The sequence below is a fragment of the Ambystoma mexicanum genome, chromosome 4q (genome assembly GCF_040938575.1).
Source record: "Ambystoma mexicanum isolate Mex_15411 chromosome 4q, UKY_AmexF1_1, whole genome shotgun sequence".
In the NCBI taxonomy this organism is placed as follows: Eukaryota; Metazoa; Chordata; class Amphibia; order Caudata; family Ambystomatidae; genus Ambystoma; species Ambystoma mexicanum.
In genome coordinates, this window is record NC_090928.1 from 688,332,244 (window position 1) to 688,349,224 (window position 16,981).

Genomic DNA, 16,981 nt, shown 5'->3' on the forward strand with positions numbered 1-16,981 from the left:
TGGCATCTTTCTCCGAGGCCATACCCATCCATTTCCTTAATTAACTTGAATCGCAGTGCCCATCTTATAGGTAAAGTAGAGTTTAGTAGCTGTAACAAACATCTACCCCTTTGGGGAAAGATCTTAGACTTTGGCTTTAGGCATGTGATGAGCACTTTTGCATGGACTGCCTCACATTCCTAACTAGCTATATCATGCTGGTTCACTGCACTGAAAACCTTGCACCAGTTTAAAGGCGTAAACCGAGGGGCCTGATGGGTACAGTCTCTATTCATCGTCTGCTCCCACAAGTCTTATGGCACACTCATTATGTCAATCATATGTTTCACTCGGGTAACATTTTATGTTTTGATATTTTTTCATGTTGAAAGTGGCCTTGGTCAAAGTCATGTCGGAAAACAAACAATTGCTTCAGGTCTGTATTAAAAGAAGTGTTACCAACCCCTCCAATACCAATGTCATTGTTCTCTTCTAGCCTGGTTTTGACCACTTTTCCTCCACTTGCGGAACTAGTTAAGTGTTGCTCTCTGACAACCATCTAGCTGGGGTGGATATTATCATTGAGAACACCATAGATTGATTGTTGTATGCCCCACAAAGGTAGGAACTGCACATTCAAGTTCTGTTTGTGGAGGATGCTGCTTGATTCTGTATACAGCACTTAATAAACACAAGTTAACACAAACACTAGATATAATTAAATGAAGGCTAGAAAAGTATGTGGATATGTCTATTCTTTGTGTTGGATAATATTGCTTCTCACTACATCGTTATATCGTCCTTAAAATACTGGTTTATGTTTCTGTTTGTTCTTCAAAAACAGCTTGTGAAAGCAGGTTTGTCACTGGCATTGTTTGGAGGGTGTCAAAAGTACGTGGATGACAAAAATAGGATTCCAATTCGTGGTGACCCCCATATTCTTGTTGTTGGAGACCCAGGATTGGGAAAGAGCCAGATGCTGCAGGTATGGCTCTATTCATCTCATTTTAGTATTTCACAACTCGGGAATTGATGTGGTGTTATTGTCTATTTCCCACTTAGATTGTTACAGGTTCTTGATCAGTAACATTTAGATTTTTACTATGTGGATATAGATGTGTAATTATCTCGTCACACACATTCATTATTGAAGCACTCAATATATCTTCAATATTTTATCTCTGCGCAGAAATGTATTTTTCTGAATGCATGGTTCATGATATCATCATCTGTAAATTGATGATATCTTGAACCATTGTCAGGTCACTGTCAAGGCTACAAAGCAGTGGAAAACGGCGTGAATGCAGCTTTTGCTGGCTAATTCTCCTTCTCAATGCTACTAACCAACCATTGGAGCTATCTTGCTTATTGAATGCCTGAGGGTACCTTACATCCAAGAGTACCCCAAATACCAGGATGTTTCCCCAACCTTGTGTTCAAGAATCCCTTGACAGTCCGTGCCTTGCCAAAATCATCTCACAGTGGGTGATTAGTGGCCTTTGAATGGTATGCACATTCCTCATGAAGGAGTATGCACCCATTTTGGGTTTAAACGGATGAAGCAAATTTGCCTGTGTACATAATCAGTGTCCAAATGCTAGAGAATAGGCCTATTCTTAAATGTGTTCCTCACTTTGTACAAAATTCATGTTTAATTTGGCGAAAAGGAAAACGTGCATATGCACCATTCACTAGCTGCTCGTTTGGCTGCCCATAGTGTGCTAAGAGTTCACAAATGCGTGGATGTGTGTGTCTGTGTTTTGAGGTAGTGGTGCAGTCAGTGCTCCAGGTAATATTTTGAGGTGGGAGTATTTTACGCATGATTTTTCAAATTAGAGAGTAAATGCAATTTCAAGTGAGTAAAAATGAGTTTTCTCCTCTGCAAGAGAGTAAAACGTATCCAACACGTATACCCAATGCATACGTAAAATCATACCCGTAGGCCAAAAGAGTTGTAGATCAAAGTTGTCTGTCTTGCACAGAGCCCTTCACTCCACAAGCAAACGGCACATCCCGTCTGAGCACATAGTAACAGCACATCACTCCACTTGATAATGGCATATATCCTCCCTGAACATGCTAGCTACACATCTCCTCTTGACACATACTAACGAGTACGACACGTACTCTGTGCACATGGTAAAGGCACATCTCCTTTCAGCATTTTCATAGATGTGCTGTTAGCACTCGAAGAGCAAATTTGTGTCATTTGCATGTGTAAATTGCACCTTTACACTGCACGCTAACAGCACATCTCTATGCATATGCTAATGGCAGACATTGTTTTCAAGTATTGATAGAACACGTTCTGTTTAGCCAGCCTGATATTTACACATGTTGATAGGACATATCTCTACCCATAGTGACCGAAAATCTCTTCTCTGCGCATGCTATTGGCACAGCTCTTTTCGTCTGCTAATGGTACATCTTCTCTGCACACATACTAGTGGGACAGCTCTCTGTACATGCGTGCTAACGGCGCGCATGTGGACAGGGGAGATGTGCATGCTAATGACATCCCTTCTCTACGCACATGCTAATGGGACATACCCTCTCTGCACATGCTAACTGCACATCCCATCCCTGTACAAAAGCTACTATCAATGCCCGGAGGCCGATAGACTAACAGAACGGAAAGAGTATCATTAGCGGATACTGTAATCCGATACAAAAGGCACTCCATTTTGAGAGAATGGTTAGGGGTGTTGCACAGCACCTTGTATTTAAACTTATAAATCAGGGCCAACCCACCAACAGGATGGGAGGACACATGATCTAGATGAGCTATAGCATCATTTGGGGGTAGGGCCTGAACAAGGGCTGGACCGGAGGAGTCTCTCAGCCAAGTTTCAGTGAAGAAAGAACATAAACTCAAAATCATTAGCATATAGAAGATTGTGGCAATTCATGGAGTGCGCAACGAGCGAACACATGTTTAAAAGGCCGCATTTTAAATCAGCATGTTGCTTGTGCGTGTCTAAGATAGCAGGGGACGTAGCAAATCCCAAAGGCAGTTTAATATCTTTGGGAGCGAGCGAAAGTAACATAGAACGTTCCCATATAAGTGGGGGCATAGTAACACCCTGGCATCCATCCAACACTTTCCGTGCATGGACCGGCACAGACGTGCTTGCCTTAAGCGCGCCTTCGGCAAGAGTCTAATGGCCACACAATATTCCCCTGAGAAAGTAAGGGGGGTACTAACATTGTTTCTTGGCATTGCTGCTACCTGCCTGACCAATGACCTAGGGCTACAATTTTCAAGAACCATGTGTGACATTTTTGAAGATGCCTGAAAAAGTTGAGTGTAGCAACCCCAACAGCCCCACGTGATTGGTTGGCAGCCAAAGGTTTGAATGAGAGCAGCCATGTGGCTGGGAGATAAGTGTCCCCACTTTTTCCATTAGCTTTAGCATGTCAATCCTATGGATGAGCCTCAATGCGCAGTAGACGCTCTACTGAAGAGGAATTGTGAGTAAGCTTTGCTGGTGCCAGCACAATGTCAAGATAAGAATTGTTCTGATGGCAAAGCGTTGCCTGATGTCTGATGACAAGGGAGTCTACTGTGTAGAAGGAACAGAGAGCCGGCAATCCCTTCCCCTGATCCAGCCGGTAGAGCTGAGTCACAAGTCCTCAAGAACAGCTTCATGCAGAAAATATTTACTGACCTTTCACTGCACCACCCCTAAATAAGTGGACAGAAGCACTGGACACCAAGTACAGATCTGCTGCCCAGGAGGGCAAGACGTTTTCCTATTTTGCAGTGCAAATAACTTACTTTGCAGGGCAATGTTGTTCTTTTGGAGTACAAACAAATATTTGGGCCGAGCTTGCCTTAAAAATGCAAGATGCTGCACCCTGCATGGATGTCCTAGGCATATCACTGCTGGGAGCATCAGCAACACACAGAGCTCAAGGCCTGTAGTTGTTACCTGCCATATAGAACTAAGCTAAAGCCGAGATGAATCCCAAAAGTTATGCCAGGACATCAAAGTGTCCATCTCCTGCCTGAAGTGCCCTGAATGTACAATCATTTGCACGATCAGCATTGGTGCTGTACCTCCAAAAAACAGACAAATCTGCTGTACCCAAGCTCTCACTTCACTTTATAGCTGCCATTTGTGCTTTAGAATTGCTGCTGCAGAAGAGCCAATCAACACCAGTACCTTGCGTGGACCAGCAGTCCGAAATTAACCAGAATTCCCAACCACGGGGTTGCCACCTCATTCAGAAAGACATCAAAACAATCCCAAAGTCTGATCTGTAACATTGGTCCTATTTTTAACATCAGGGACTATATTTAACATTGGAGACAGTGTATAATCGGGATCAGTATCACACTGAGCCATTCAGAATCTTGTCCCACTTTTCTACTATTTCCCATGAGAAGAAGAATCCCAGATTAGCAAGTGTAAGTTCTGTCCCTTGGGCCTTTGACTTGTGGAAAACCCTAAAAGCTAAAAGGTAGGGTTGAGACCTAAAAGTAATCCTCTAGACAGATGAGCTAGCATTACTTAATGGTAACATACATCTTACATACCTTTAGCGATCTATATATTTTTTGTACATGCCTGTTTGTGTCTGTGTGAGTAGTTTTTCTCTTATTTAATGTATTACTGCTTACCTTTTTTTCTTGCTTACCCAAACTCCTCCTCCTGAAGTTGGCCTTAACCGCTGAAACAAAGCTACCACTGCGTGAACCAAGGAAAGCTGAAGGCTTACCTGTATTTTTAGGTGTGGGAATTAACCATAACATAGGACCTCCTAATATCTCTGAAATGAAGACGAAGTCTTCAGGTATGAGAAAAGTCCATATTTATTGTTCAAGTAACAGGGTTCGAAATTGAGATTCAGTGAACAGGAGCTAAAACTAGCTCCATTTTGTATGAACCGTTGTGTTTAAATGTGTATTAGATGTGTTCTAATTATTCTTTATTAATATTCTCAATTACTCAATGTTAATGCCACATTTACATGTTTGGAAGGCACCAGTTGTCATTAGGAGCCAAAAGTAGCTCCTGGTAGCTGTTCGTTTTAAGCTAACCAGGCTCTACTATGCTAGAAGCAGGAGCTAAACAGCTCCCAGCTCCACTCAAATTTGAACCCTGAAGTAAGAATGCAACCATTGACTGCGGTAATGCCCAGCTCCTTCAGCTATCGGGCTTCAACTGACTTCAGCCTTCTTGATCTTTCCCCACATTCCAAAGTTCAACCACAAACATTCCAGATGGAAACTTGGCCTATAATCAGAGATGGCATTCTAATATGATAATGCTAAACACTACGTAACACACCCCTTCTCCTTTAACTGAAGAAAAGGTTGATACACAAAAAGGACAGAGGAGAGGGGCAAGGGGTAAAGCAAAGCAAAGTAATGACTGAAAGTAAAGTCTTGGTAATGGCCCAGGGAGGTGGAACTAACACATAAAAGACAGGATGCTACTCTCCAAGGCAGGATGTAGCTCTCCAGCTAGCCAACTCTCACCACACAAAAATCACCCCCTGCCAAATGTACAGCAAACCCATAGTCTCTTTCAGGGGCGTTGCCACGTCTGGAAAAGATCTGGGGCTACGCTAATGTTGGGACTGTCGGGACTCAGGGGGTATCTAGCCTTTTGGTTGTAGCCCCTGAGCTTCCATCCAGGGCTACAACCAAAAGACCTGGGGTTATAGCCCCCTCAACCCTCCCCCCTAGCAATGCCTCTGGTCCCTTTTAATCTTTTCTGTGCAGAATATCTAGAATCACATTTTCTGCCTTTCCTGGGAGTTGAATTTTCACCTGATCACCTGCAACGAACTTCGTTCTCTTGCATCCATGCTTGATATCATAACTCCATTTGGATGCCTCACGAGACTCCCCTATTTTGTCACCAGTGCTCCTGACACGAGTGACAACCATCTTGGAGCGATTCAATCAACGAGGAGTTAACAGGCTGTTGGGCTTCTGTCCTCTCGTAAGTTCAAATGGAGTGACACCCGTGGAAGGGTGAGGTGTCACCCTGTACTGAAAAATTCTGCAGAGTAAATCTCTCTGCCAATCCCCATTATTCATCACAGACAGCCTCACACCATCCATGATGGTACAGTTGAACTGCTCTACACAACCATTACTCTGAGGATGGTATAACACAGTTCTCTTGTGCACAATCCCTTTCTCCTTAAGCCAAGATTGAAACTGTTTTGACACAAACTGTGCTCCATTATCACTAATCATTTGTGCTGCAACACCCTCTCTCCAGAACACATTTTCCAAAAATCTAATCAAGTTCCTGGAAGTGACATCCTTGACTATTCCAATTTCAGGCCATTAGATAGCAGATCCATCAGCACCACAACCTAACTGTCCCTGGACCCAGAAAAATGTAACGCCCCCTGCAAATCTATTGCTACTGTTTTCCCAGGGCACCATAGGAACTTCCGTAAACAGCCATAGGTGGAACCCTGAATTCTAGTACTTCATCACTATTGAGACACTCGCATTCCTTGATCCAGATTTCAGTAAAATTGTCCATGTGCGGCCACCAAAAAACCAACCAAATTATGGATTTTGTCCTACAGACGCCCATATGGCCTTAGTGACCTAAATCAACAACAGTCTCCCTCATGCCACTCGGAACTAGCAATCTGTGTCCCCTGCATACAAACTCCCCTTTGATATTCAACTCATCATTCACCCACACCCTCAGTTACAACTCGCTCACCATTCCTCATTAGTCCTTTATTAGGCATTTGACCTCTTCATAAACCTAGTCTTCCAGAAATGCCACCAACCAATCACTCTCCTGGAGACTCTCCTCCATAGAGAATATGTCCCTAATATCCTCTTCCACTAGAATATCCAACTCATCCTCCTCTACTATGGATTCCTGGAGAGACCGTCTTGCTAAATCGTTCTCCTTGCCATGAACATGTTCTACAGTAAAGTCCAAACCTTGCAGTTTGGTGATCCACTTCGACATATGCCTGGAAACTCCTTCCAAGCCCTTCCTGTTGAAAATAGACACCAAGGGCCTGTGGTCAGTGCAGATCACAAATTGTCTCCCATACGAATACACACAGCCTACACAATAGCCAAGGCTTCCTGTTCAAAAACAGAATACTGACATGAAACTTCTTTAAGCTTCCGTGAAGCAAATGCTGCAGTGTGTTAAGCCCTCCCATCCTCCTGTGAGAGCATTGTGCCCAGGCCAAACCCGGATGCATCAGTATAGACTATAGTCCTCATCCCTTCTCTAAATCCCTGCATCACTGGGGCTTGTTCAATCTTCTGCTTCACCAAAGGGAATTCATCCTCACATTCAATTTGACCCCTTTTCTAGTCAGTTTCCTCAAAGCCGCAGTTTTGTTTGCCAAATTCTTCACAAACTATTAATTAGTAATATTCAAATAAATCCCAAAATTAGTCTACTTCTGCCTTATTCTTAGGGGGGAACCATCTCGGCAATGGCTTTAACTGTGCTAAACTTTGGCTGTATACCTTGGCCAGATAAATTGTACCCCAAATATTCCACTGAAGACTTGCCAAATCTCCACTTTCTCCAACCTCAACCTAACAACTGCATCACACAACTTCTCCAAGATGGTTCTCAAACTGGCATGATCTTCCTGTCACAGCCCCACACTAGAATGTCATCTTGATAAACCTTTACCCCAGCCAAACCAAGAACATTGTGCATCATCTTCTGGAACACACTGGCCGCTGAGACCAGTCCAAATGGCATTTTTACACACCTGAACATCCCTACTTTTTTTTTGTTTTAAATATTTTTTATTATTTTATAAACAACACCTCCAGGCAGTACAAACAATAAGGACTTTCGTGATTAAGCTTCAAACATTACATTGCAGAATACACTCTATGGTCCTCCCCCCTCCAACCGCTCTAACTCGAGCCCCTGTATCCGTGTCATCCACCTTTTCATCTTCAGGCGTGTCTACTGCCATCATCTCTTCCGTGTCATCATCACTGTTGTTGGCCTGGGAGGGACCCACCATTGAGGCCACCAATTGCCTCCATGCTATTAGGGGTCCCACCTCTTCCTCCCCTCCCCTCCCCTGGTAACTACTTCATACCAGGCAGCCGTTTCTGCCTCTGCCCACTTCATGAGGTCTGCCCACCACATCTCAATTCTAGGCCGATGAGCTGCTTTCCAGCACATTGCGATTCTCCGTTTGGCCAAGATGTAGGCCAGGTCCTTCATCTTACTAATGTGCCTCAGGTTGCGTGGTCTGGTAAAACCCCCAAGCATGCATGCCCAAGCTGACTCCACAGTGTAACCCCTTTTCCTGCTGAGCGTATCTTCAGCTCTGTCCGGAACCTTCTCACCTCCGGGCAAGCCCAAAACATGTGCAGCATCCCAGCTTCCTCCTCCCCGCACCTAGGGCATTTCTGTATCGCCGGCCACCAAACCTGTCAATTTTGCCGGGGGTCAAATATGCTCTATGAGTGACATATAATTGAATCTGCTGAAGTCTCGCATTTCGGGACACCTTCTTATGATACCTTTTGGGCTCTATCCCATTGCCCATCCGACATGGGTTCACCCACCTCCTTTTCTCAGTCTCACTTCAGTCGGAGCAGCTCCTTCCCCATCCTAGTCCCCAGTAGCTCATATATGCGAGATATTTCATGCCCACCCTCCGAGATATCATACATCGTCTCTATGGTGGCATCAGGTTGTTCCGCAAGCACTGCCTCAAGCCACCTTTCTCTCACCCGTTTAATGATTCTAGAATAAGTAATGTGTTGGCCTTTATGCACCCTAGTGTCCTCCATTAGTCTCTGAAAGTCCAATGCCTCCCCCTCCTGCCATATATCTCCAAGGGTAGCCAGGCCCATCAGTTCCCAGTCTCCACGGACCCCTTTTACAAGTTGAGTCTTCCCCGCATAACGCCACTAACAGCACCTGCAGGGAGAACGGGGCTGGGTCTCCCACAGTTTGCCATGCTCTACGCCACATTTCCCACCCAAGCACCAACAGTCTCGCCATTCCTAGTACCTTTGGTTTAAGCAACCACACTATCTCTCTGAGGAAGTAGGGAGCAGGATCCCTGCTCAAAAGCCTGGCTTCAGCCGTTTTTTCTTCAGACAACCACCTGGCCACATATTGCAGCTGTCCTGCCAAGTAATATAACTCATAATTCGGCAGGTTTATACCCCCCCTATCAAACGAGTTTTGTAGTTTCCAGAGGGCCACCCTGTTCCTGGAATTGTGCCATATGAAACCCCTGCACAGGCTATGGAGTTTGGCAAAAAAGTGTTTAGGGATCACATGCGGGATGTTTACAAAAAAGTGTAACAGTCTGGGCAGGACTACCATCTTAAGCAGAGCCGCTCTCCCCATCATGGCCAGGGGCAATCTGGACCAAAATCCCATGCTATTTTTAATACATTCAACTGCCTTTTCCGTATTGTGTTTGTGTTCCGCCCCTGTCGTGTGGTATATATCGATACCTAGGTATCGAAACATCTCGGTTTGCCAAGGTATTGGCAAAACCGGTAGGGTTCTCGGTGGGGCACTTTTATACCTACCCAGGAGGAACACGCTGGACTTCCTGGGGTTCACAGCTATGCCCGAGAGGGTAGCGTAACGTTCCATCACCTCCAGGACATATTGTAGGTTCTCCTCTGGGAAGCGCAGATATAAAAGCATGTCATCGGCATACAATGATATAAGATGCGTACCTTCTGCAGTGCAGATCCCTATCTCCCCGTATTGTTGTCTGAGGCAGACTGCTAGTGGCTCTTAACGCTAGGATATATAGCATGGGCGACCAGGGCCAACCCTGTCTAGTGCCCCTGCTAAGTTGCCATTTATCTGAGATTGTAGCGCCCGTTTTAACTCTTGCAATTGGGGAGCTGTATAACATCTTGACCCATCTCAGATATCCCAGCCTCATCCCGTATTCTTTCAAGGTCGCCAGCAACCAGGGCCACCTCACTGAATCGAAGGCCTGACCGCATGCAGCGAGATAATTGCCAACTCGCCGGGGTCCTTCTGTTTGGTGAATAATGTGGTGAAGTCTCCTATGATTATCAGTTATGTTCCTGCCTGGGACGTAACCTGTCTGGTCATGGTGTATCAGTCTGCCGATGACTCGCTTAAGCCTATTAGCCAGCACCGCTGTGAGGATTTTACTATCCTGATTGAGCATCGATAGGGGCCTATATGACGCATAGTCTGTGCTTGGCTTACCTGGTTTCAAGAGGGGGATGATCACCACCTCCCTTAGGGACTCCGGCAGCCCACCACGCTCATACGCCTCATTGAGCATGGCCAGCAGCGGCGGGAGCAACTCTTGTTTATATGTTTTATAGAATTCACTAGGGAGCACGTCCGACCCCGGAGCTTTGCATGTGGGCAGGTGCTGAATCACTGTCTCTAGTTCGTCTGAGGTGATTGGGGCATCCAGGTCTGCCCGTTTCAGGTCGTCTAAAGAGGGCAAACCTATGTCTTTAGTGTTGCGTGGATTATTTGATCCATATTTTCCCCTACGTCCTCATACAGACGTTTATAGTATCTGAGGAACTCTTCGTTTACTCCCTCTGGGGTATCCCAGATCTGGCCCTCATCATCCCTGACTTCTCTGATCGCAGGTTGTGGTGTCTCATTTTTATATAACCAGGCCAGCAATCTGCCCGGCTTGTCTCCTCCCACATGCTGCCTTTCCACATATTTCTTATAGCTCAATTTACATAATCTATCCCAGAGCTCACTGCTGGCTTGTTGCAGCAACCTCATCCTTACCTCATCCTCCCGAGAGGCACTGCCCTTACGCATCATGTCCTCCAACTCCCTTTCGTTTCTTGCAATTCCCGTGCTATACCCCCTTGGAGCCCTCTGGAAAAACTACCTTAAATGCCTCCCATACTGTTCCTACAGATTGCACGGTGCCGGTGTTAATGTCAAAGTACTCAGTGATCGCCTCCCTCAGGTCCTCCCGCAATCTTGAATCCTGCAGGGCCTCAGCTCTGAGCTTCCACGTCAGGATCCGCGCTCTAGGTGGTTGGTGTCACCACTCCAGGACCAAGGAGGGAGTGGTCCGAAAGCACCCTGGCTTTATATTCCGCGCCCACCTTTTCTCCTACTAACTCAGCAGTGGCAAACACATAATCCAGCCTCGTGTGCAAGTCATGAGGCGTCGCGTAGTGTGAGTACTGTCTGTCCGCTGGGTGCAGCCGCCTCCAGACGTCTTCAAGTTCAAAATCCGTCAGCAGGGCCTGTAACGCCTTAGCGGCCAGGGTGGGTTTGTCTAGTTTACCATCTGATCTGTCCATTTTGGGATTCAAAGTGCAGTTGAAGTCCCCTCCCCATAGGATCGCGCCACCCAATAGGGGGCTAATTATGCCATATAGAGTCCTAAAGTAAACCGCTGTATTTTGGTTAGGGGCGTATATGTTTATATTGCTCAGTTCCCGGTTTTCCAGCATCCCCTGCGCTACAACCATTCTGCCTTCCGGGTCCACCGGCGACCTAATCAGCTGAAACAGTACATGCGGTGCCACCCATATGATGACTCCCCTTGCGTACGCTGAATACGTGGCTTCCGTAATGGTCCCATTCCATTTCCTCTTGACCACCTCCAGTTTCTCCCTAGTGAGGAGGGTTTCCTGTAATAATGCTATATCAATCCTCATCCTTCTTAGGTACATCATTACTTTATTACGCTTTAGATAACTATTGAGGCCACTCACATTCCAGGTCACCACTCTGAGGCTACCCGACGCCATTTATTTGGTATCCCGCCTCCCCTCCCAGTTTCCCCTTCCGCCCATGATGACACAAAGTTTGGCTCGCTCCCCTCCCGCTCCCAACAAACTCCCCCTTCCCTCCTTCCCGTCCAGCCCCAACAAGTGCCAAGCCCCATCCCTGGATCTCAGGCCCCCCGCGTTTGGTCCTGCCACGGAATGCCGAGGTCAGGAACCCGGCAGGGTGTCACCGGACTACCGGTGACCTAACTAAACTTCACGTTGTGGGGGTACGAGGGTTGGCTCTGTAAGGCTCCCGCACTATTATCAAGGTTTCTCTGTGCTATCGGATCATGCATGCATGTATAGCCCTAGCAGCACCTTCCCATAAGCCATGTCTTATGCTATATTCAAGTCCCATTGTCTTAGGCTGTGACACCCTAGGTGCCGCAACCACATGTTACTTATCTTCTCCTTCTGTCTGGATTCCCGATTCTTGGGGGCAGCTCTGCGTGTCCAGCCACCCCATAGCGTCCTCCAGGGTTTAAAAAAACATGGTTCTGTTCTTGTGGAACACCTTCAGCTTGGCCAGGTAGATCAACATATACTTGTGGCCTGCTTCCCGCAATCTTCTTTTCAGTCCCAAAGTTCATACGTCTGCGCTGCACCTGCAAGGTGTAATCTGGGTATGCGGTTATTTTTGTCGACCGCCTTTCTATTGTTCCGCCCTTCCGAAAGTATTCAAGAATCTTTTCCTGATCCCGGTAATTCAGGATCTTGGCTCTCACCGGCCTAGGGGGGGTTCCCGGTGGTGGCCTCCTCATCAGGGCCCTGTGCTCTCTTTCCACAGCAAACCCTTGGGTCAACACTCCTCGGGTTATCTCCTGCAGCAGCATAGATTCAATACACTCCGTACCGTTGGATCCCTCCGCTCCTTCTGGCAATCCCACGATGCGGATATTATTTATTCGGGCGCGTCCCTCCACCTCCTCTGCCCCTTTTTCTAGGTTGCCCATGCGCTGCACTAGGGTGTGAAGTTCCGATTTATGGGCTGTGCGGACTGCTGTATTCGGGCCCATCTCTTTTTCTACGTCCCCCGTGCGCTCCGCCAGTGTCCTGACATCCTGCCGAAGAAGGTTCACCTCTTCCTGCACCGCCCTGACTTTGAGCTCCAGTGCCGCCTTTAATTCGTTCATGGCCAGTCCCAATTTGGTCTCCCAGGCCTTTTCAGATCCGCAATTGCAGCAAGAATCTCCTGGTGCGTGCCCATGGTGTCTGTGCTCCCAACGGGGGTTTTGTCTTTGCTCCTGACCCCTTCTGCACCCGGCGATGTTCTGGCATAGTCGTCGAGCGTGGGCTGCTTGCCCTTTGTTCCTAAGGGTTTGTTGGTCATCGTGCTGTATCAAAAACGTGTGGGCAAGCCCAACCACTTATAACCCCCGGCCTGAATAAAGTTAGACGGCTCAGCTGGGATACGGGCAGGAACGGAAGAGGAGGAGAAGTAAATACTCCAAGCGGTAGCCTGTGCTCCCCAGGGGCCAGTGATAAACACTTGCAGAGGCTCGTTGACGGCCGGGCTGCATCGAGGTGACACGCTGGGGGGCCCACTTCTGACCGGCTGACCCTCCCTCGCCTGAACAGCTGAGACAGCAGGTGATTCACCCGCATTAACAACAAACAAGCCCTCCCTGGGAATTAAGGAGCAAACAACAACTAATTAAAAATCTCTTCTCTTTAACATCCCATCATACAATCAGTCTTTCCTAATTTATTCAATGCGCTCTTAATTGAAACCAAAAAAACCCTTGCTCACATACATATGTCTAATTGCATCCTTTGTTCTGTCAAATAAATGTTGGGTACTTAAGAAGAACAATATTTCAGAATCCAATTGTCTGAAGTGGTTGTACTGAATAAGTGGGGAAGACAGAATTCCGAATTGCTAATAGACTGAATGGGGTACATATTATGATTAATAGGAGCCAGCTGTTGAACCTCAATTTTAATTACATTTTTGTTACACAATAGCACTGTCAAAAGCATGAATCTAAGGTTTAGTGTTGTAGGCACGTTTGTGCTAAGTTAAAGAGAAAGGATTGTGAATGTGTCCAGAATAAGTATGGCAGTTTCTAGTGCTTCCTGCTCCTTGTCACTCACTGTGTGAGGATGTAATTCTGTAAATAAAAGGTACATAGACTCTCACGTAGTGTCATTTAGTTAGAACTGATGAATCTGGTGGAGCTGAGCGTGTCCGTGGCACATCAGATGATAAACGTCATCCACTTGCGATGGGAAATGCAACAGGAATCCGGGCAATTCCTGGATTCATGTGGCATTTTCCACCTTAGGCCTAAAATGCCCTGGCTTACTGTGACTTATCACGTCTGTACGCACATATCAATAATGGCATGATGGCTGTCAATGCAAGAGATTCCTATGACTTTTACATGCTTTTTTCAGGCATAGAAAAGGGCAGAATCCATAGGCATTCCAGCCTCTCTGTTGTGATGAATCCAGTGAGATCATCACTGAGACCCCTGTATGGGCCTCCTTTCATGTGGCCAGGGATAGGCAGTCGCTCCCTGATCCCCCTGATCCTGACCCTCGGGTGGTGTTATGTGGGGGGACCACATGGGAGGGGACACATACCAGGGGAAATTGGTGACACCTTTTTGGCATGATTTCTCTAATGTTCCCAAAGCCTTCATGGCTCACTGCAAACAAACTGACGTTTCTGCTATAAAATACAGTATGGACTTCAGAACCCGTAATGCCTGTGGTACTGAAACGAGGGAGAGGAGCTCAGAGTAAAGGTGGTATGAAGTTTAACAAGCAGTCTAGTTGCTGTAATATGAAACACCCGAGCAGGACATTTAAATGACAGAATGAGTTTCAGGTGAGGGCAGAAGCAGAGGCAATAGGAGACGTTTGAGAGAGTGTATGGGGAAGCTGCAAGGCCGAATGCGAGAGACACTGTGGAGGCAGGGGAAGCACCAGCTGAGGCCAGTGGGGGAGAAGTTGCATGGCTGTGCAGAGTATGCGCAGCTGGACCCGACCTTGGGGAAAGCTGCATTGTCTGTGAGATGAGCTCCCGACATCCGTGACCTGCTCCAGTGAAGAAGCAGAGCCGGTGGTCTCACTGAGCTGGCAGAGCTCCCCTGCTGCAACAGCCCTATTGGAGGCAGCAGCGGTGCAGACCGACACGAAAAGATCGGCTACAGTATCCCGTAAGTCAGAAAGGGATGCAAAGGAAGACCAGTGAGTTGGCCTGAGACGCCAGGTGATCCCAGGGCGCTCGGAAAAGAACTCTCAGTTAAAATTAATGATTTTGAATACCGAACCAATGAAATAAGGCAGCCAGGGCGCAACATCCCTGATAAGGGATACCAATTGGGGAATAATTGTAACCCACATTGCCAGTAGCCAAGAAGTTGCAGAAGAAAGATAAAAGGGCAAACAGGGCACGACTCCCCTGATAAGGAATATCAATTGTGGGAGAATTGTAACCTGCATTGCCAACAGCCAAGAGGCTATAGAAGACTAATACAGAGACAACAATAGCCTAACTTCCCTTTTATGACATTCCAATCTGGGGAGAGCTGTAACCCATATTATCAAAAGTCAAGAGACTTGAAAGAGAAACAGTTATTGTTCAAACCTCGTCACATTCAAACCTCCTCACATGCGATGCTGGTATGGAGAGTTTTGGAACAAACATTACCACTGAATACAATTGTAGTTGTAGGAATTTGTATCCTGGCAGGTGAGTACACCAAGAGAGAGATCAATAGTAGTTAGTCCCGACAGGCAAGTGGACCAGGAAAGAAGATTCTTTGAAACACTGTGGTTGTGGGAAAAAGGTGTGTTGGCAAGAACTTGGTAATTCTATAACCTTTCTTTATCTTTTTTTTCTTTATTTGTTGTACAACATGTTAAACCTTCCCCCCGCTTCAACCCCTCACCTGCTTACCCCTCCCCCCACCCTTACACCCCCATCTCCCCCAGGACGGCAGTCTCTTCCTCTGACTTGGTGTCCTCTTCAGGGTTCATTTATTGCAGGTCCAGGAGTTTTAGGCATTGGGGGCACCATTGGGCCCTAAAGTCACCCTTCACAAATGCCAATGTCTCACCCAGTCTCTAGCAAACTTCTCCAGGTTAATGTTCATTGCATATGTGGCCCATTTCAGCACCACCACCATTGTTGCCAATGTCAATACCACCCTCGCCTTCTCTCTGCCCCAACTGTCCCCCTCCTCCCCAGTCTCTCTTATACCAAGCAAACTCGTCCGGGCACCTTCAGGCCCCTCCCCTTGGGGCATTTCCACTGTATGTGGGATGCTGTGCCCTCTTCCTCAGACATCAGGGTATATGCTATCAGGGTATATTCTATGTAGGCAGGTGGGAGTGTAGTGCCACCCGTACAAAATCACCCTTGCCAATTTGGGTATTCTTCTCCAGAGGTGCTCCCACTCCTCTCTGCTGATTCCCTGCCCCGTCATCTGCTCCCACCGTGCCATATACGGCCAGCTGGCCCGGGGGGAGGCATTGTCCAGTATTCTATAGAGGTTTGATATGAGGCCCTTAGACTGTCATGTGTTAGCAAAACCTTCTCAAAAGGGGTAACCTGATGAGTAGCGGCTGCCCTAACCTCTCCGTTCATCAGCCAGTGCGTTAGTTTGAAATAACAGTGTCTCCCCCCCCCAAAGACCTGCCTGCTGGTCCTGGAACATATCCTGTATCCACCTGCAACCCGCTTCTCGCCACTTCCCAAAAGGCCCCATGTTCCATTCCTGGAGTAAAATCCCCATTATTAAAGATCGGTGTAAATGGGGACGGGAAGGTCTTGCTCCTTCCCATCTCCATCCCCATTTACATATGCTCTTCTTGTTCACCAGTTTGTCCCAGGTATCCGCCAGCAATTTTGTCATGGCGCTCTTATACAGGTGTTTCGGCCTGAGATGTCTCGGCAGCCACAACACCTCCCTCAGGTCGTGCTGTGCTACTGCTCCCCCCATCGAGACCCATTGCTTCCCTCCTGTCCCCGATAACCATTCTCTTATTACCCGCAGTTGTGCTGCCTCGTAATATTGTTGAAAATTGGGGAGACCCAAACCCCCCTCCCTTTTAGGGGCCATCAATAGCTGGTGGCTAATTTGTGGCTTCTTCCCCTCCCAGATGAATTCCAGTTCCCTGAAAAAGCTAGATGATATTGCTAGTGAGATCGTCTGGAACAGGTACAGCAGCCGGGGGAGTGTGACCATTTTGATCATTGCCATCCTTCCCATCCATGATACCCTAGGTTCCTCCACTTCT

General features: G+C 47.0%; 1 protein-coding gene across 1 annotated transcript in view; it reads left to right on the forward strand.

The window, feature by feature from the left end:
- The window catches only part of MCM8 (minichromosome maintenance 8 homologous recombination repair factor), a 1,532,371-nt gene that overhangs the window by 1,013,493 nt on the left and 501,897 nt on the right, over positions 1 to 16,981 (forward strand). The window contains exon 12 of the mRNA XM_069608271.1: positions 824 to 964. Coding sequence (XP_069464372.1) covers positions 824 to 964 — 141 coding nt within the window. The remainder of the gene's footprint in view (positions 1 to 823; positions 965 to 16,981) is intronic.